Genomic DNA, 20305 nt, shown 5'->3' on the forward strand with positions numbered 1-20305 from the left:
AATGTTAATTCAATCAAGCCAGCACTTTTGTGCTTTTTTAATAGAAAATGAGACCCAATTCCAGTTCTCCACCTTCTTTCTTGTCTCTCTCTTGCTATCATACAGAGATCTCCAAACCTGAGGCCCAGACGAAGGCGTTCCATTCTTCAGCCGAAACGACCCAAGGCCAAGCACAATCTGTGCACCATTGACCTGTACAACCCGATAGGGGGCCCCTCCCCCTGGCGTAGACCGATGGTTTTGGTCCTCTGACTTTTCAATTGATTTGTATACTTTGATTTGACCGTTTACATCTTCTTGAATCCAGTGGGGGTAATTCTAGCACCTGGCTGCATTGAGGGATGATGCAATCGGTGTTCCTTTTCCTATCTCCCTGGTTGACAGTGTATGAATCACGAGCAATTGTTTGTATCATACCAATTGGGTACCGCTCTGTTTGAATTTATTTCTTTACACTTGTGGGTTATCCATCTCTAGGTTAGACTTATTGACTAGCCTCTGTTCAAACATGGGGACCGAGTAATTGGTCAGTACACTTATCGCAATTGTGTCAAAGAATAACGAAACCATTTTTTGAAACATATCAAAAAGTAAAACCGCATTTGTTTTTTGTTCAGTATGCATTAGTTTACTATTTCCTTTTTTTTTTTACTGCACTATTAGATGATACTAATCCCACCTACTGTGCAAACAATTAATAGTGTTGTATTCATGCCTTATTTCTCTGTTTAGGAATGAGACAGTTTTGGAGTGTATATTTATTTTCATTGTTGGTGAATTTGAGAAAACCAATAAATTGTATTTAAGTACTACTGAGCAGAAGTTATTTCCTAGCCTCTCAGCTTTGTTTTGGTTTGATGATTTAACAAGATATTTAAAGGTTATTGAGCTTACGTTTTGAAGCTCTGTGTCCAAGTTTCCTTTAAATGGTATGACACTCCAACATTAGGAGAGTGTTGATAAATATATCTGTGGTTGGAGCTTTTCTTTGTTCCATATTGTTTCTTAGCCCTTTTTTCCTTCCACAGTAGGGGCTATCCCTTTAGTTATAAAAAAAAAAACTTGGCAAAGACAGCAGCACACATGCCTACATGGAGCATGTGCTTCAGAGTATACTTTACTGTAGAGGAACTCTGAGCCTCTTGCCTGGGGGTGATGTGTTTTGTCTTCTGCTGGCTGCTCCAGTTGCTTGTGAATGGTGTTGTCAAAGTTTAAGTTGATGGTTTTTCTACTTTTGGTTGGTTGATTGCTTTGTTTTGTGCTTCATTTATCATCTCTATGATAACCTGGGTATCACCAAACAGGCCCTGGTGTGGCTGACTTCTTTCCTCTATGATTGACCCTCCCAGGATCAACTTGGGTCCTTCCTCACCTCTATCTCTACCTGTGGTGTTCCCCGGGGGTCTAACCTTTCTCCCTGGCTGTTTAACCAATACCTAGCAGCTCTTGCCCACTGCATTGCCGCTCTTTGCCCCAACTTTCAAAGCTATGTGGATGACATTCAGCTCATTTTCAGGCTACCTTCAGCCACCTCCTCTCCTTCTCTCATCTCTGACTGTCTGTCTCCTATCCAGGAGTTGTGTGCCGCCAATGATCTCTGCCTTAATGCCAGTAAGACTGAGATTCTCCTCATCGGCACACCCGCTCCCTCCTTTCCTGTCACTCTCTGGCCAGCGTCTCTTGGCCCTCTTCTCGCTCCACCTGCGAGGCTAAAAACCTCGGGGTCATCTTAGACTCCACACTTTCCTTCTCTCCTCACATCTCTGACGTCTCTATGAAGTCACAATACCAGCTGGACCTCCTCAGAGTTAATCTTCCTTTCCTCTCTTTCCCCCAGAAGCTCACTGTCTCCAGAGCTCTGGTTCTCTCTAGGCTGGACTATTGCAACAGCCTCTTTCTTAATCTGCCTGCTTCTACTCTCGGCCCTCTGCAACTCATCCAGAACAGGACTGTGAAAGTTGTCCTTGGCCTCAAGCCCAAGGACTGTATCTCCCCAGGACTGAAATCTCTGCACTGGCTCCCAGTGGCTGCGAGGATTAAGTTCAAAACCCTCTGCATTGTAAACAAGACCTTTTGGGGCCTGGGACCTCAATACCTTCAACTCTCTCTTCCTAAATATCTTCCTTCTCAAGCTCTTTGCTCATCCGCCTCCAACTCCCTCAGGGTCAGTCACTTCTCCAAGCAACGAGTTGGTGGTAGATCTCTTTCTTCGGCTGGGACTCCCTCTAGAACAGCATCCCTGCCTTACTGAAACTTGGGGAGAACCATCTCTGGTTCCGGAAGCACCTCAAAACGTTCCTCTTTGCTTCTGCTTTCTCTCCTCCTCTCCCCTGCTGAACTCCTGGCTGAAACTGAAACTGCACTGGTTACCTGGCCGCCCTCTGATCTCGGGCCCAGGTCCCCTCCCCTGCCAGTTTCACACCTGCACTGCCTCTCTGGCAACCCCCGCACTTGGGGACTGTTTCTGTATCCCAACAGTCCCCCTACCAGCACTTGACACCTGATGTCTGCACTTACCCTTACACTTGCCTCCCACTGGCCATACTTTTTACTTATTGCTTTATTTATTCTATTATCCCATGTATTGCACTGTCCCCCTTCCCCTGCACTTGCGTGATCTGAATGACACCTGGCCTAGTAAGATCGTTGTCTCTGTCTTCCTCTGTTCCCCCTCCCTTGCCTATGTATAGGCGCGTAATAAATGCCATATCATATCATATTTAACATAGAGGGTCAACCCCAACATTTTGTTATCAGGGGGCTTCTATCCGAAAAGTGGAGGCTCATAAACTAAACAAGCGAGTTTAAGATACTCCTCCCTCTTGTGTCGTAAAAGTCACACAATTATCACATATATTTGACATTCACAAAGACATACTTTTTCGAGCAGGCCACCAGATAGTTAGATCATGTCTACTCTGTAAAGAGCGTAAGTGCGATGTGGGGTTAGTACTTAAAGTGCTTCATATGCAATCAACATTTTCCAGAAAGTTCTTCATATTGCTCCATATGGGTATGGCAACAGTACCATAGGGATTTATTTTAAAGAAGCAGTTCGTTCTCACTAATATACATGCATAGTGCCCATGCTTTTCAAGGATGAGTTAGATGGAATAGCATATAGTGTCTCTTTTTAACAATGGTTTATGCGTTCAAGCGTTACCCAGCGGGTAAGTTCTGATACTTTTTATTTCCTCCTTTTTTATTATGGGGATGTTTTGATAGGGAACGATCTGTCGACACGGGATGTTTCGGCCCTTAATAAAGATCCGCCCCTCCATAGCAATCTTCTTGTTTAGTGTGCAGTCAGGCCTTCATCAGAACATACACTTAATTCAAAAAAACAACATCATATCGCTCGACTAGCCATCAATCTTTCTTTAGGAGTCTTAATCTTGTTGTACACATGGCAAAGATGCATGTTTCTTTTTTCTATTTAGTGATTTTTCATGTATTTTTCCAAATATTTTCTTGGTCCACGTTTGTTCAGGATGTGGCACCTTATTATTTCTGACCAGCCTAATTGCACCTGGTGTCTTTATGTCTTCTTTTCTTTTTCGGCACCCTCTGCCCAGCTGACTTCGTAGGCTGTCTGGGGTAAACCTGCAGGTGTTTTCGCAGCTTGCAACAGACTTCTCTGTGGATCTGACTCGCTTGTTTAGTTTTGTTTCTTATATCAGGCAAGATTCAGGTTGTGTTACTCATCCCTCCACTTTTTATTGTTCTTTTTCCAGTTCTATTTGCTGCACCTTTTTCTTTTTATTTTCTGCCTGCTTCTTTTCTACTTTTAACTATTGAGATGTATGCAATGCTCCTGCACTGCCTGTTGACTGTGAATGTGATTCCTATTGTTCTCACTGCTCTTGTTATTCTGTTCCTATTTTTCTCACTGCTCTTGCTATTATGTTCCTATTCTCTTGCTATTCTGTTCCAATTGTTCTCACTGCTCTTGTTATTCTGTTCCTATTGTTCTCACTGCTCTTGTTATTATGTTTGATCTTCTGTTTGCTGCTCCAATGGTACAGGTGTGGTCGATGTCCTTTTTAGTTTCTCTTGTGTGTCAGGTCCTGCTTGCTGTACTTGGTTCTTGTGATTTGCTTGTTTTTTTATGTCCTGCTATTGTGATTCTCTGCCATGGTTCATGCCTACCATGGCTTTGCTCTAGTGATAACGTGCCTGCTTTGATGTTTTGATTCTCTGTGTTTTCTATGTGTTTGAGGCTCTGATTGACATGGCAGTTTCTGAATCTCTAATGTATCAGGCTGGGCTTGTTTTACCTGTTACTTTCTATTCCCTGTTTGCTATAAATGTTTCTGATTCGCTCTGTTGTATGATATAGCAGTTTTCTTTTTAGTTTTGTCTATTAGGTAGCGCTGTGAGCACCGTCTGAAAGCTGAAACTATTAGCAAAGGAAGGTAAAAGGGGAGGGATCTGTGTGATGGCTGTTGCTAGGGTGGGGGCTATCAACCCAAGTGAATCTCGGGGCTCGAATCACAGTAGCTCCTTACTGAGAAGGTGGGAGAACAGGCAGGTACCGAACAAGAAAACAACAATCAAACTAGGAAAGTTTACTTAATGCAACAAAGGCTTAATGGTAAAGTGGTCCAGTTGTGTACAGCCATCACAGTGCATGAGTGGCCAAAGCCATGAGTTAGTTTAAAGCGAGAAGCCTGCACTTTGGGGCTGAAATGACCTCTTACGGGATGGGAGGATTGGTGGCACTTGATCCAGGCTTTGCTATAGCAAGGGGACTTCTGTGCAAGCCTTTGTGGGAGGGGCTTGAAGTTAATGCCGGGTTTCACTGGGAGCCAGGAGAGCCTTCTCAGGACTGAAGGCACATGAACCCGTGAGGAAGGACACACAGCCTGTGGGTATTGTGTGGGTGTTTGGCCTTTTACCCGTTCATTGACCACCCCTGGCCATGCCTGTCCCCTTGGCCACTCGCACCCACTACCTGCCCACCCTCGCCCATAGCACACACACCAGATCTCTGTGCTTTGAAGGGGATTATCCGCGTGCTGCGGCTGTTGCTGAACGGATCCTGTTAACTGCTGTTCCTACTGTTGCTCCTTCCTCTTCTGGTTGTGTTTCTGCATCTCTTGCTTATGGCTGTCTTGTGTAGTTCAGCTTCCACCAGCCGTGCCTGTTACTTTTAGGTGTTTAATAACTGCTTTTTCTTATGCTCCTGTTGTTCGTGATTACCATGTTTCAGATTCCGGGACGACTCCTGCTGGTTGTGAATATGGGTGTAACTGCTACTGCAGTTTCCGGTTGTTCATGTTGCTCCTGTTGGCTTTGATTAACCTGTGCCAGGTGCTGCTCGCTGCTCCTGCTGGATGGGATTTGTGTGTGTGTCTGGTGTGTCTTTCCACTAATGTTGGTTTTCATGTGTGTCATGTTCTGCTTGCTCTTTTGGCCTCATGTGATTGTTCTGTTTGCGGTTCTCGCTTGAGTTTCAGTGTCTGCTGCCTACATTGGCATGTAACTCTCTCTTGTTTTATTGGGTCAGTTTTGTGATTGTCTGTTATGTCAGGTTCTATTTGCCATGCCTGTTCGGGAGTCTCTGGATGTTGCTTACTATCTCTGTTGATTGTGATTACCACGTCTTCCAGGTTGTGCTTGCTACGCCATTACTTTATGATGACCAGATTTAAAAAGTAAAAAACCAGGACAGAGCAAATAACATAAAAGTAGGACTAACTCTTGAAAGTGGCTGTCAAGGCACAACACTTCAGTAGCGTTTGGAGAAGAAGGGGGTTTAAGTGTTGCTGTTCAAAGAAACACATATTACAATTCATTTATCACAAACTAACATTATCTTAAGCTGTATAATGCAGCATTTCTTCTGTCTGAGATTGTGCATTCCTGCTTGCCAGCTATGAAGACATACTACAAAAACCCAGGACCACTGCAGTTTTTCAATGGAAACATAATCTTGGGAAGTGGGACAGAGCAGCAAATACCAGGACAGTCCGGGCAAAAAACGGGACCTCTGATCACCCTATATTACTTGTGACTTAGTTTGCTTACTTGATGTGCCTGGTTTTCACACATCCCTGTATTTCGATGTTCTGTTTATTACATATGCTTGGGCTTCTCTCTTGTATGTCAGGCTCTGCTTGTGAATATCTCTTATGTTTCAGGTTCTGCCTGCTATGTCGGCTTCATCTCATTTTCTTACATATCAGTTTTTGCTTGCTATTTTGATTTTTGTGTGTCTCTGCTTGCTGTACCTGTGTCGATTCTCTTGTCTTGACTTGTAGGTTCTCCCTGCGTGTGCGGTTTGTGACTGCCTTGTGCTCTAGATTGCACACTATGTATTTGTTACATGTGACTCTATTCAATGACGTCTAGATTTCACCTGATGTCTGTATTACTTGTGACTCTCTAGTGGTTTGGATGGTGCTCGATTTAGCTGTAACTTGTGATTGTATTGTGTTTCAGGTTCTGCTTGCTGTTGCTGTTTGTGACTCTCATATAGTTAAAACAATGCCTGATTTATACTTGTGGTTATATTATCTTTCAGGTTCTCCTTTCTGTAGCTGTTTGTGACTCCCTTGTTGTTTAGCTGGTCCCTGATTTAGCTATGTCCTGTGATTGCTTCTGCTTCACGTTCTGCTTCCTGTGCATGAGTGTGACTCTCTTGTGTTCTAGACTATGCCTGATCCAGCTATCCCTTGTGATTGTCTTGTGTTATAGGTTCTGCTTTATGTAGATGTTTTTGACTCTCTTGTAGTTTAGACAGTGCATGATTTATACTTGTGATTGTTTTGTCTTCCAAGTTCTGCTTGCTGGACATTTGTGTGACTCTTTTGTGGGCTAGACTGTGCCTGATTCACCTGTCCTCTGTGATTGTCTTATGTTATAGGTTCTGCTTGCCGGAGCTGTTTGTGACTCTCTTGTGGTTTAGACAGTGCATGATTTATACTTGTGATTTTCTTGTGTTATATGTTCTGCTGGCTATAGCTTTTTGTGACTCTCTTGTGTTCCAGACTGTCCTCGATTCATCTTTCCCTTGTGATTGCCTTGTGTTTCAGGTTTTGCTTGCTGTTGCTGTTTGTGACTCTCTTGTGGTTTAGACAGTGTATGATGTATACTTGTGATTGTCTTGTGTTATAGGTTCTGCTTGCTGTAGCTGTTTGTGACTCTAAAGTGTTCCAGACTGTCCCCGATTCATCTGTCCCTTGTGATTGTCTTATGTTATAGGTTCTGCTTGCCGGAGCTGTTTGTGACTCTCTTGTGGTTTAGACAGAGCATGATTTATACTTGTGATTGTCTTGTGTTTTAGGTCCTGCTTGCTGTAGCTGTTTGTGACTCTAAAGTGTTCCAGACTGTCCCCGATTCATCTGTCCCTTGTGATTGTCTTATGTTATAGGTTCTGCTTGCTGTAGCTGTTTGTGACTCTCTTGTGTTCCAGACTGTCCCCGATTCATCTGTCCCTTGTGATTGCCTTGTGTTTCAGGTTTTGCTTGCTGTTGCTGTTTGTGATTCTCTTGTGGTTTAGACAGTGCATGATTTATACTTGTGATTGTCTTGTGTTATAGGTTCTGCTTGTTTTATTTGTTTGTGACTCCCTTGTGGTTTAGGTGGTGCATGATGTATACTTGTGATGTTCTTGTCTTTCAGGCTCTGCTTGCTGTAGCTGTTTGTGACTCTCTTGTGGTTTAGACTTTGCCTGATCCAGCTGTCCCTTGTGATTGTCTTGTGTTATAGGTTCTGCTTTATGTAGATGTCTTTGACTCTCTTGTAGTTTAGGCAGTGCATGATTTATACTTGTGATTGTCTTGTCTTCCAAGTTCTGCTTGCTGTACATTTGTGTGACTCTTTTGTAGGCTAGATTGTGCCTGATTCACCTGTCCCTTGTGATTGTCTTATGTTATAGTCTCTGCTTGCTGTAGCCGTTTGTGACTCTCTTGTGTTTTGGACAGTGCCTGATCCAGCTGTCCCTTGTGATTGTCTTGTGTTATGGGTTCTGCTTGCTATATTTGTTTGTGACTTCCTTGTGGTCTAGACTGTGCCTGATTCCCCTGTCCCTTGTGATTGTCTTGAGTAATAGGTACTGCTTTATGTAGATGTTTGTGATTCTCCTATAGTTTAGACAATGCACGAATTGTACTTGTGAGTGTCTTGTCTTTCAGGTTCTGCTTGCTGTAGCTGTTTGTTACTCTCTTGTGGTTCATACTGTGCCCGATTCACCTGTCCTTTGTGATTGTTTTGTGGTATGGGTTCTGCTTACTGTATTTGTTTGTGACTCCCTTGTGGTTTAGACGGTGCAGGAGTCATAATTTTGATGGTCTTGTCTTTTAGGTTCTACTTGCTGTAGCTGTTTGTGACTCTCCTGTGCTTTGTTGTCGTTTATTTGATGTTTGTTTATTGATTTGGTAATGCGCACCTAACCCTTCGGTCGCTTGGCGCAGCAGTGCAAGAAGTTTCAAAGCTTAGTTACAGTGCTTAGCTACAGTACACAGACAGGTACATACGTGTTCATACATTCATAGGATACAGTGCAGACAGTTGCAGGTCAAGGAGCATGGAGGATAAAGATGTACTTATGACACAACGGTGCTTAACATTACGTATACTTAAGGAGCGCCTATGGCCAAGGTATGGTGCCTCGGTAGCAAAAGTAGTGTTGGATGCCTGGTATGTAAGAATAGAGTCAAGTAGGTCCAGGGATAGTTTGTGAGAGTGGAGACGGTTATGTTGTGAACCACTGGAGCAATGAAGAAATGAGCCTGCTCAGAATCTCTTACTCTCAGTAGACTCAATCGTAGATCGTGGACCGAACACAGAAAAAACCTTCCCCCCAAGAGCGCAACCTGCAGGAGAGGAAACACACTTGACAGGCCGGGGGCTTGGGTGAAAAGTCAGGAGCAGCAACAGAGCTAGGCAAAAAAGGCAAGGTCCCAAGATCAAAACCAGAGTACTGTCCGGGTCATGACAGTACCCCCCCATGCAAAGGGACCCCATGCCAGGCACCTTGGAGGCGTGTAGACCAGAACAAACACAAGAGGCAGGGAGTATGTAAGTTAGAGGCTGGCTCCCAGGTCATCTCCTCCAGACCGTAGCCCTTCCAGTCAACCAGGTAGTACTGCATACCCCTGTGAAGCCGAGTGCCAAGAATAGCGTGGACCTCATACTCATCCTTGCCCAAGACAGGCAGAAGAATCCTAGTGTTTTGCCCATACAAAGCATAGAATGGCGAGCAACTGATCGAGGAGTACCTAGAATTATTATAAGCAAATTCAGCAGCTCCTAGAACAGATAACCAGTTAGACTGGTGCTGTAAAGAAAGACAACGTAGAAACTGTTCCATGGTGGCATTGGTGTGTTCCGTTTGACCATCGGTCTGAGGATGGTATGCTGATGAAAGGCGTGCTTCAATGCCCAGGGAGTTAGTCAGCGCATACCAACAGCGCAATGTAAACTGAGAACCGCGGTCAGAGATCATTACCGCAGGAAGTCCGAAATATAGGACTACGTGATCAAAAAAATAAAGCTGCCAACTGTGTGGCAGTGGGTATGCCACGACATGGTATGAAGTGCGCCATCTTGGTGAAGACATCTACGACCACAAGGATGGTCAGCATTTTCCTGACCACAGGTAGGTCTGGCACAAAGCCGAGGGGCACCGTGTGCCAGGGACGAGGAGCTAAGGACATTCTCACTAGGAGCCCCAGTGGTTTCCCAGGTTGTCTTTTGCATTTAACGCAGGTAGCACATCGAGAGACATATAGGTTGGCTTCTTCCTTCATACCTGGTCACCAACACCAGCGGTGTAGAAGGTCATATGTTTTTGCCAGTCCTGGGTGTGCAGCTAGCAGGGAATCATGGGACCATTCCAAAGCAAGGGTTCTGGAATTGTTGTCGAGTAAGTACAATTTCCCTTGTACGTAAGGGAGACCCAAAATGAGATTGACACCTAAAGCGTCAAAATGAGAGGAATGATCTCTTGCCCATTGTCTTAGGTGATTCAGAAGCGAAGAAGACACGGGACAAACACAGATCACTGAAACAGAGGGCAGAATAGCCGGTTGCGATTTGGGTGTGTCCAGATCCATGCCAAGGTGAGACAACGCATCTGCTTTGCCGTTCATTGGGCCGGGACGGTACGTGACCGTAAAATCAAATAACGTAAAGAATAGATGCCACCGTATCTGCCTCGCATTGGTACATTTAACATGCAACAGCACCTGTAGGATACGGTGATCCGTATAGACGACAACAGGATGCCGAGCTCCTAGGAGATGATGCCTCCATTCCTTGAAGCAGCTCAAATTGCGAGCAGCTTCCTTTCCATGATAGTGTTGTTGTGTTCTGCCTCAGTTAAGGACCAGGAATAATAGGCCACTGGGTGAAGTTGACGCGTAGAGGGGCATACCTGAGATAGGATAGCCCCAACCGCCACAGCGGAGGCATCGGCTTCCACAATGAAAAGAAGAGCAGGATTAGGGTGTTGCAGGACTGGGGGAGTAGTGAACGCCTCTTTTAAATTCTGGAAGGCCTCCTGTGTGGTTTGATCCTAACAAAACGGGACAGAAGGACTAGTGAGACGGCTGAGAGGGCCGACAATCTCAGAGAAGGAGGCAATGAAGCGACAGTAAAGGTTTGCAAAGCCCAGAAATTACTGCAAGGATTTTACTGAAGTCGGGACAGGCCACTCCAGCACCGCTTGTACCTTGGAAGAACACATGTGCACCCCTTTTTCAGGAATTCAACTGAGGTAAACACAGTGGAGGAGGATAGCTTGTCCAAAAGCTATGTAATGAGAGGCAGTGGATACTGGTTCTTGATGGTTATCTTATTAAGAGCCCTGTAATCCACACAAGGACGCAGATCTCCTTCTTTCTTAGGCACAAAGAATATTGGAGAGGCGGCAGGGGAAGGAGAAGGCCGTATATGACCCAACTGCGATGTTTTCTCTACGTATTCCCGCAGATGCTCTTCCCCTTTTTGAGTGAGGGAGTATATACGACAATGAGGGATGACAGCCCCAGGCACTAAATTGATGCGACAATCGTAACTCCGATGAGGAGGGAGTTTTTCAGAGAGGCCTTTGTCAAACACATCCGCATAAGTCATATACTCAGAGGGCAACTCAGGAGCAGGGGTTTGTAACGTGCCGTTGATCGAAGGAGTGTTTGTTACCATAGCTAGACAGGGTGAGAACACAGCTGCAAGATGATTCTGAAGGCACTGTTTGGTACAGTAGTCAGAAGAAAAGTGGACCGTTTGTTGAACGCAATTGATAACGGGGTTATGAGTTTGTAACCACGACAGCCCGAGAATAACCCTGAACTGCTGAGTTGAAATGAGGTCAAAAGAGATCGATTCAGAGTGTCCCTCAGAAGTGGATATCATGATGGGGCCTGTGCTTTCCGTGACACATCCAGAAATTAAGCAGGAACCATCCACGGCCTGTACCTCTTCAGGTTTGGATTTAGGGGACAGAGGCAAGCCATGTTGTTTGGCTAACTGGATGTCCATGTAGTTGCCACTAACACTGGAATCTATCATGACCGGGCAAGAGAAGGATATCTTGGCTGAGGTGGAGAAACACATAAACAGATAGATGTGTGAAGACAGACAAGAACCGTCCGAACCGTTCATGAGCGGACTCGTCCTCCCGGTTCGGTTCAAGAATGGGTCTTGGCGTTTCCTGCCATCTTCAGTGGCCTCTTTGGACATACACGAATGAAATGGCCCGCCTGACCACAATAAAGGCACTGGTTGTTTGTCATACGCCTTTCCCTCTCAGCCTTGTTTAACGGGCCCCTGATAGCCCCGATCTACATCGGCTCGCTATCTCCTGATGGGGTCGCGGAAGAGGGTTCGTTTCTTGAGGGGTGCATGTCGGGAGTTCTATGCTCACCCCATCGTTGCCTAAGCCGGGTGTCCACCTGTAGGACCAGATCCATGAGTTCTGGAAACCCAGATGGACTAGAAGGCACCACCGACAAGGCATCCTTAAGTTCTTCTGAGAGCCATTTGTAAAATACTGCAGCCTTCTTTTGTCCGGGCCAGGTTGCTTCGGCTGCTAATTGATTGAAATGAGCAAGGTACTGCAGGAGGTCTTGTTTCCCCTGAGTGATAACAAGAAACTCTAGATCAGATGCTTGTGCCTTATATCGAGCATCAAAGACGGCATGCATTGCCCGTGTAAGGGCGTCAAAATCATATAAGGCAGGATCATTGGCCTCCAGGAGAGGGTTGCCCCAAGCAGCAGCTGTGCCGCCCAAGTGGGACAGCACAAATGCCGCTTTCGTGTTGGTGTCAGGGAAGGCTAGAGGTCTGCAAAGGAAATGCAGACAGCACTGATTTACAAATGTCCGGTAGGCTTTAGGATCGCCTAAAAAACGCTCCGGCAGGGCCAATGGAAAAGGCCCAGGAAGAGCAACCGGTGTTGGAGCAGGTGGTTGCGGTTGTGGAGCTGGAGGGGGTGTGACGGCAACCACAGCATCCCCAAATTCCTCATCAGGAGGGAGGGGTTGCACAATGCTCTGTAACACGTCCATACGCTGGTGAAGTGTTGCATGGCCAGACGCCATATCAGTACATAGGGCAGAAAAGGCTTGCAGCAACGCAGCCATAGGATCTGTCCCAGTATCCATACGGGTAGGCTATATAGGCTCCTTAATCTGTCGTGAACCACTGGAGCAATGAAGAAATGAGCCTGCTCAGAATCTCTTACTCTCAGTAGATTCAATTGTAGATCATAGACCGAAGACAGAGAAAACCTTCCCCCAAGACCCTGACATGCCAGGGGCTTGGGAGAAAAGTCAGGAGCAGCAACAGAGCTAGGGGAAAAAGGCAAGGTCACAAGATCAAAACCAGAGTACTGGATACTGGAAGGCAACCGCAATCCCCATACAACCCAACTCTCACCTGCAGTGCAAGGTGAAAATGCAGAGTACCTACTTGACTGTGAAGGCAGTAAAATCTGAGGGTGTAGACAGGTCCCAAGGTGTTGTTCCCAGTGAAGTAGTCCCAACAAACCTAACCCGAACGGCACAAGGGCGCAACTAAAATATGTCCATAACAATCCACTGTGAGCAGCAGAGCGTCCAACCAAATAAATCCAACTGTCAGGCTATATGGGGTGACAACAGAGGTGATCAGCAGAGCGTGCAATTGTCACCAGTGAAGGGGAAAATGTCTGGTGTTATAGGTTCTGCTTGCTATATCTGTTTTTGACTCCCCTGTGGTCTAGACTGTGCCTGATTCCCTCGTCCCTTGTGATTGTCTTGAGTAATAGGTTCTGCTTATGTGGATGGGTGTGACTCTCTTATAGTTTAGACAGTGGCTTGATTCAGCTGTCCCTTGTGATTTTCTTGGGTTATAGGTTCTGCTTGCTGTAGGTGTGTGTGACTCGATTGTTGTTTAGACGGTGCATGAGTCATATTTTTGTTTGTCTTCTATTTCAGGTTCTGCTTGCTTGAGCTGTTTGTGACTCTTTTGTGTTTTAGACGGTGCCTGGTTCAGCTGTCCCTTGTGATTGTGTTGTGTTATAGGTTCTGCTTGCTGTAGCTGTTTGTGACACTTTCGTGTTTTATACAGTACCTGATTCACTTGTCCCTTGTGATTATCTTGTGTAATAGGTTCTGCTTTATGTAGATGTGTGTGACTCTCTTGTAGTTTAAACAGTGAATAATGTATACTTTGTATACTTGTGATTGTCTTGTCTTGCACGTTCTGCTTGCTTTAGCTGTTTGTGACTCTCTTCTGGTTTAGACAGTGCCTGGTTCAGCTGTCCCTTGTGAGTGTCTTGTGTTATAAGTTCTTATCGCTGTAGCTGTTTGTGACTCTTTTGTGTTTTAGACAGTGCCTGATTCAGCTGTCCCTTGTGATTGTCTTCTGTTATAGGTTCTGCTTGCTATATTTGTTTGTGACTCCCTTGTGCTCTAGACTGTGACTGATTCACTTGTCCCTTGTGATTATCTTGTGTAATAGGTTCTGCTTTATGTAGATGTTTTTAACTCTCTTGTAGTTTAGACAGTGCATGATTTATACTTGTGATTGTTTTGTCTTCCAAGTTCTGCTTGCTGTACATTTGTGTGACTCTTTTGTGGGCTAGACTGTGCCTGATTCACCTGTCCCATGTGATTGTCTTATGTTATAGGTTCTGCTTGCCGGAGCTGTTTGTGACTCTCTTGTGGTTTAGACAGTGTATGATTTATACTTGTGGTTTTCTTGTGTTATAGGTTCTGCTTGCTGTAGCTGTTTGTGACTCTCTTGTGTTCCAGACTGTCCCTGATTCATCTGCCCCTTGTTATAGGTTCTGCTTACTGTAGTTGTTTGTGATTCCCTTGTGGTCCAGAATGTCCCCGATTCATCTGTCCCTTGTGATTGTCTGTATATCAGGTTCTCCTTGCTGTATTTGTTTGTGACTCTCTTGTGATTTAGACTGTGCCTTATTCATCTGTCCCTTGTGATTGTCCTGTCTTTCAGGATCTGTATGCTGTATTTGTTTGCGACTCTCTTGTGGTTTAGACAGTGCTTGATTCAGCTCTCCCTTGTGATTTTTTTGTGTTATAGGTTCTGCTTGCTGTAGGTGTGTGTGACTCTCTTGTGGTTTAGACTGTGCCTTATTCATATGTCTTTTGTGATTTTCTTGTCTTTCAGGTTCTGCTTGCTGTATTTCTTTGCGACTCTCTTGTAGTTTAGACAGTGCTTGATTCAGCTATCCCTTGTGATTTGTGTGTGTTATAGGTTCTGCTTGCTGTAGGTGTGTGTGACTCTCTTGTGGTTTAGACTGTGCCTTATTCATCTGTCTTTTGTGATTATCTTGTCTTTCAGGTTCTGCTTGCTGTATTTGTTTGTGACTCACTTGAGGTCCAGACTGTCGCCGATTCACCTGTCCCTTGTGCTGGTCTTGTCTTTCAGGTTCTGCTTGCTGTATATGTATGTGACTCCCTTGTGACCCAGACTGTGCCTGGTTCATCTGTCCCTTGTGCTTGCCTTGTCCATCAGGTTCTGCTTGCTGTATATGTATGTGACTCCCTTGTGATCCAGACTTTGCCTGGTTCATCTGTCCCTTGTGCTTGTCTTGTCTTTCAGGTTCTGCTTGCTGTATTTGTTTGTGACTCCCTTGTGGTCCAGACTGTGCCTGATTCATCTGTCCCTTGTGCTTGTCTTGTCGTTCAGGTTCTGCTTGCTGTATTTGTTTGTGACTCCCTTGTGGTCCAGACTGTGCCTGGTTCATCTGTCCCTTGTGCTTGTCTTGTCTTTCAGGTTCTGCTTGCTGTATTTGTTTGTGACTCCCTTGTGGTCCAGACTGTGCCTGGTTCATCTGTCCCTTGTGCTTGTCTTGTCTTTCAGGTTCTCCTTGCTGTTCCTGCTGATTATCACACTCTGTTGCGTGATTGTCGTGTGCCTGCAGTGCTGGTTGAAACGACACCGCCTTGCTTCCCGCCGCACTCTCACCATTGTCGCCCTCAACGATTCAGACCCTGTGTATGGTGAGTTGAGCTGTGATTGTCTAATTCAACTTCATGAAACCTCTTTGAGGTGCATTAGGACGTTGGCCCCTTACTTTACACGTGAAAAGGGAGGCGCACAAACCAGCTCCTGACAGGACAAGGCAGTGGAGTCTAAAGAAACGTAGTCACATGTCAGAAAATCCTGTGCCTGTGCAGCCGTGCTGTGGCTGTCCTTCGAATGGTACCAACCTGTAGGGAAATCAGGCAACTATTCGGGGAGCCCTGCTACTGGGAATGAGCATAGCCAAATAACCTGTTCTCTGGGACATGTCTGGGGTTGCCGATGCTACTCTTGCTCAGAGGAGAATTACTTAGCATTTGAGTTCTGGGGCCAGATTACAGAAACTTTGCACCGGTGCAAGTGCAAAGTTTGCACGGTATTAGCACTAGGGCAAAGTTTACCCTATTTTTAAAAACACTGGGACACATTAAAAAACCATTGCACCTCGACGAGCGCAGTTTGGCATATTAAAAGCATCACAGCAAAAATGGCCCTCCTGCAAAGAATATGCATGTTCACTACATTTTTGCACCAGGGCAAAGTTTGCCCAAGTGCTAATACAGAATTGTATTAGCACTAGGGCAAACTTTGCCCTGATGCAAAAATGCATCAAAAATGTATCTTTTTAGCACTAGGGCAATTTTAGCCCTGGTGCTTTTAATATGCCAAACTGTGCTTGTCGAGGTGCAATGTTTTTTTTTAATGTGTCCCAGTGTTTTTAAAATAGGGAAAACTTTGCCCTAGTGCTAATACCGTGCAAACTTTGCACTTGCACCGGTGCAAAGTTTCTGTAATCTGGCCCCTGGAGTGCCCTCGCAAATGAACACATCTCCTCGCTGCAATGTGCAGTGAGCTCGACGGTGGTGTAGGCCTTCCAGGGTGCACACCACGCCACAGAACAGTTTATTTGGCCACGTTAGCTTGCGTTATCGGGGCTCCTGCATTTTCGTAGACCTGTTGGCGAAATGTGCCCAGTTCGTCACAGGTCTAAAATGGAGACTTTAAAGATGGCCGACAGTTCCTGCTCCCTCCGCGTGCAAGGCGCGGCTCCCTGGCACCACGTCTCCTCTGTTGGCTGCAGGACACGCCCCATCCGAGCACGCGTGTGTCCTCCCAAGGCCATGCGTATTGCTCTCTGGACCGGTGTAGTTTAATTAGGAGTGTATAGAGCACGGCCTGTCACCAGCCTCGAGGCGCTGCAGACAGAAATCGAGATGACAGTTTTTATGCCTTGTTGGGCTCATCTCTTTTATTCCTTCCTTCTGGCGGCTTGTGTTCTTTGGTTTCTAGGAATAACAGATCCGTAACTTTTTATATGTTGTGGGGGTAAAGAAACAGGCAAAATGACCCCCTGTCATCCGCAGGGACATTAATCGCTAAAGTCATCTTTTCGTAACACAGGACACAGCTGCTCTTTAGGCTCAGGCAGCACTACAGAAAATACCCGAAACAAATGCGCAGAATTAAAGAAATGACAGCACTTTTTACATGTATCAATAGGTTTATTCGCGTGCGCAGAAGGTGTGGATGTACCAACTTCCATTAAGGGCCGAACAACCTTTGCTTTACTGCTTGCAAACAAAAACTAAAACTATAGCACCTAAAGCGAGGGAACTGGAACTAGAGCGCGCCCCTTCTTTGGGCCCCCTGCACATTCACACTATTCCTCTTATCCTTACCTTTTCAGATAACACACTGGGGACATGTCATTATAAGCAATACACTTTGTGAAATAAATATGTGACTTGCATCCAGTAGATGGGCCTTTCTGAGTGTGTGTTTTTGTGTGTGTTGGGGGCCTGCGGGGCTGCGTGTGTGTTTGTGTGTGTGTGAATTGCATCCAGTAGATGGTGCCTTTCTGAGTGTGTGTGTGTGTGGCTGCATGTGTGTGTTACTTGCATCCAGTAGATGGTGCCTTTCTGAGTGTGTGTGTGGGGGGGGGGCTGCATGTGTGTGTGTGTGTGTGTGTGTGTGTGTGTGTGTGTGTGTGTGTGACTTGCATCCAGTAGATGGTGCCTTTCTGAGTGTGTGTATTTGTGTGTGTGTGGGAGTGGGACTGCATGTGTGTGGGTGTGTGTGACTTGCATCCAGTAGATGGTGTCTTTCTGAGTGTGTGTATGTTTGTGTGTGTGAGGCTGTGTGTGTGTGTGTGACTTGCATCCAGTTGATGTTGTCTTTCTGAGTGTGTGTGTGGCTGCATGTGTGTGTGACTTGTATCCAGTAGATGGGTGTGTGTGTGTGGGGGGTGGGGGGGTGCACATGTGTGTGTGACTTGCATCCAGTAGATGGTGCCTTTCTGAGTGTCTGCGTGTGTGGCTGCATGTGTGTGTGACTTGCATCCAGTAAATGGTGCCTTTCTGAGTGTGTGTGTGTGTTTGTGTGTGTGGGGGAGGCTGCATGTGTGTGGGTGTGTGTGTGTGTGACTTGCATCCAGTAGATGGTGCCTTTCTGAGTGTGTATATGTTTGTGTGTGTGAGGCTGCATGTGTTTGTGTGTGTGTGTGTGTGTGACTTGCATCCAGTAGATGGTGCCTTTCTGAGTGTGTGTGTGTGTGTGGCTGCATGTGTGTGTGACTTGTATCCAGTAGAAGAGCGTGTGTGTGGGGGGGTTGCGTATGTGTGTGTGACTTGCATCCAGTAGATGGTGCGTTTCGGAGTGTGTGTGTGTGGCTGCATTTGTGTGTGACTTGCATCCAGTAGAGGGGCCTTTCTGAGTGTATGTGTGTGTGTGTGTGTGTGTGTGTGTGGGTGTGGGTGTGGGAGGGGGGGACTGCCTGTGTGTGTGTGACTTGCATCCAGTAGATGGTGCCTTTCTGAGTGTGTGTGTGTGTGTTTGTGTGCCTGTGTGGGGATGCATATGTGTGTGTGTGTGTGTGATTTGCATCCAGTAGATGGTGCCTTTCTGAGTGTGTGTGTGTTTGTGTGTGAGTGTGTGTGTGGGGGGCTGCATGTGTGTGTGACATGCATCCAGTAGATGGGCGTGTGTGTGTGTGTGTTTGCATGTGTGGGGGGGGCTGCATGTGTGTGTGACTTGCATACAATAGATGGTGTCTTTCCGAGTGTGTGTGTGTGTGTGTGGCTGCATGTGTGTGTGACTTGCATCCAGTAGATCGGTGTGTGTGTGTGGGGGGGTGTGCATGTGTGTGTGACTTGCATCCAGTAGATGGTGCCTTTCCGAGTGTGTGCGTGTGTGGCTGCATGTGTGTGTGATTTGCATCCAGTAGATGGTGCCTTTCTGAGTGTGTGTGTGTATGTGTGTGTGTGTGTGTGTGTGTGTGAGACTTGCATCCAGTAAATGGTGCCTTTCTGAGTGTGTGTGTGTTTGTGTGTGTGGGGGGGCTGGATGTGTGTGGGTGTGGGTGTGTGTATGTGTGACTTTCATACAGTAGATGGTGACTTTCTGAGTGTGTATATGTGTGTGTGTGTGAGACTGCATGTGTGTGTGTGTGTGTGTGAGACTTGCATCCAGTAGATGGTGCCTTTCTGAGTGTGTGTGTGTGGCTGCATGTGTGTGTGACTTGTATCCAGTAGATGGGCGTGTGGGGGGGTTGTGCATGTGTGTGTGACTTGCATCCAGTAGATGGTGCCTTTCTGAGTGTGTGGCTGCATTTGTGTGTGACTTGCATCCAGTAGAGGGGCCTTTCTGAGTGTGTTTGTGTGTGGGTGGGGGGGCTACGTGTGTGTGTGTGTGACTTGCATCCAGTAGATGGTGCCTTTCCGAGTGTGTGTGTGTGTTTGTGTGTGAGTGTGTGTGGGGGGGCTGCATGTGTGTGTGTGTGTGTGTGTGTGTGTGTGACTTGCATCCAGTAGATGGTGCCTTTCTGAGTGTGTGTGTTTGTGTGTGTGTGGGGGGGAACTGCATGTGTGTGTGTGTGTGTGTGTGTGACTTGCATCCAGTAGATGGTGTCTTTCTGAGTGTGTGTATGTTTGTGTGTGTGAGGCTGCATGTGTGTGTGTGTGTGTGTGTGTGTGTGTGTGACTTGCATCCAGTAGATGTTGTCTTTCTGAGTGTGTGTGTAGCTGCATGTGTGTGTGACTTGTATCCAGTAGATGGGCGTGTGTGTGTGGGGGGGGTTGCGCATATGTGTGTGACTTGCATCCAGTAGATGGTGCCTTTCTGAGTGTGTGCGTGTGTGGCCGCATGTGTGTGCGACTTGCATCCAGTAGATGGTGCCTTTCTGAGTGTGTGTGTGTGACTTGCATCCAGTAGATGGTGGCTTTCTGAGTGTGTGTGTGTTTGTGTGTGGGGGGGGCTGCATGTGTGTGTGTGTGTGTGTGCGACTTGCATCCAGTAGATGGTGCCTTTCTGAGTGTGTGTGTGTGACTTGCATCCAGTAGATGGTGGCTTTCTGAGTGTGTGTGTGTTTGTGTGTGGGGGGGGCTGCATGTGTGTGTGTGTGTGTGTGTGACTTGCATCCAGTAGATGGTGCTTTTCTGAGTGTGTATATGTTTGTGTGTGTGAGGCTGCATGTGTTTGTGTGTGTGTGTGTGTGACTTGCATCCAGTAGATGGTGCCTTTCTGAGTGTCTGTGTGTGGCTGCATGTGTGTGTGACTTGTATCCAGTAGATGGGCATGTGTGTGGGGGGGTGCGCATGTGTGTGACTTGCATCCAGTAGATGGTGCCTTTCTGAGTGTGTGTGTGTGGCTGCATTTGTGTGTGACTTGCATCCAGTAGAGGGGCCTTTCTGAGTGTGTGTGTGTGTGTGGGGGGGCTGTGTGTGTATGTGTGTGACTTGCATCCAGTAGATGGTGCCTTTCTGAGTGTGTGTGTGTGTTTGTGTGTGTGTGGGGGGGATGCATGTGTGTGTGTGTGTGTGTGTGTGTG

General features: G+C 46.3%; 1 protein-coding gene across 3 annotated transcripts in view; it reads left to right on the forward strand.

The window, feature by feature from the left end:
- TMEM207 (transmembrane protein 207) overlaps positions 1 to 20305 on the forward strand; it is a 198495-nt gene that overhangs the window by 166682 nt on the left and 11508 nt on the right. For 2 of the 3 annotated variants that reach the window (XM_069617448.1, XM_069617449.1), the window contains one exon: positions 15319 to 15458. The exons of the other annotated variant lie outside the window; for it this stretch is intronic. In XM_069617448.1, coding sequence (XP_069473549.1) covers positions 15319 to 15458 — 140 coding nt within the window. The remainder of the gene's footprint in view (positions 1 to 15318; positions 15459 to 20305) is intronic. 3 annotated transcript variants of the gene reach the window in all.

The sequence above is a fragment of the Ambystoma mexicanum genome, chromosome 10 (assembly GCF_040938575.1).
Source record: "Ambystoma mexicanum isolate Mex_15411 chromosome 10, UKY_AmexF1_1, whole genome shotgun sequence".
NCBI classification, from domain to species: Eukaryota; Metazoa; Chordata; class Amphibia; order Caudata; family Ambystomatidae; genus Ambystoma; species Ambystoma mexicanum.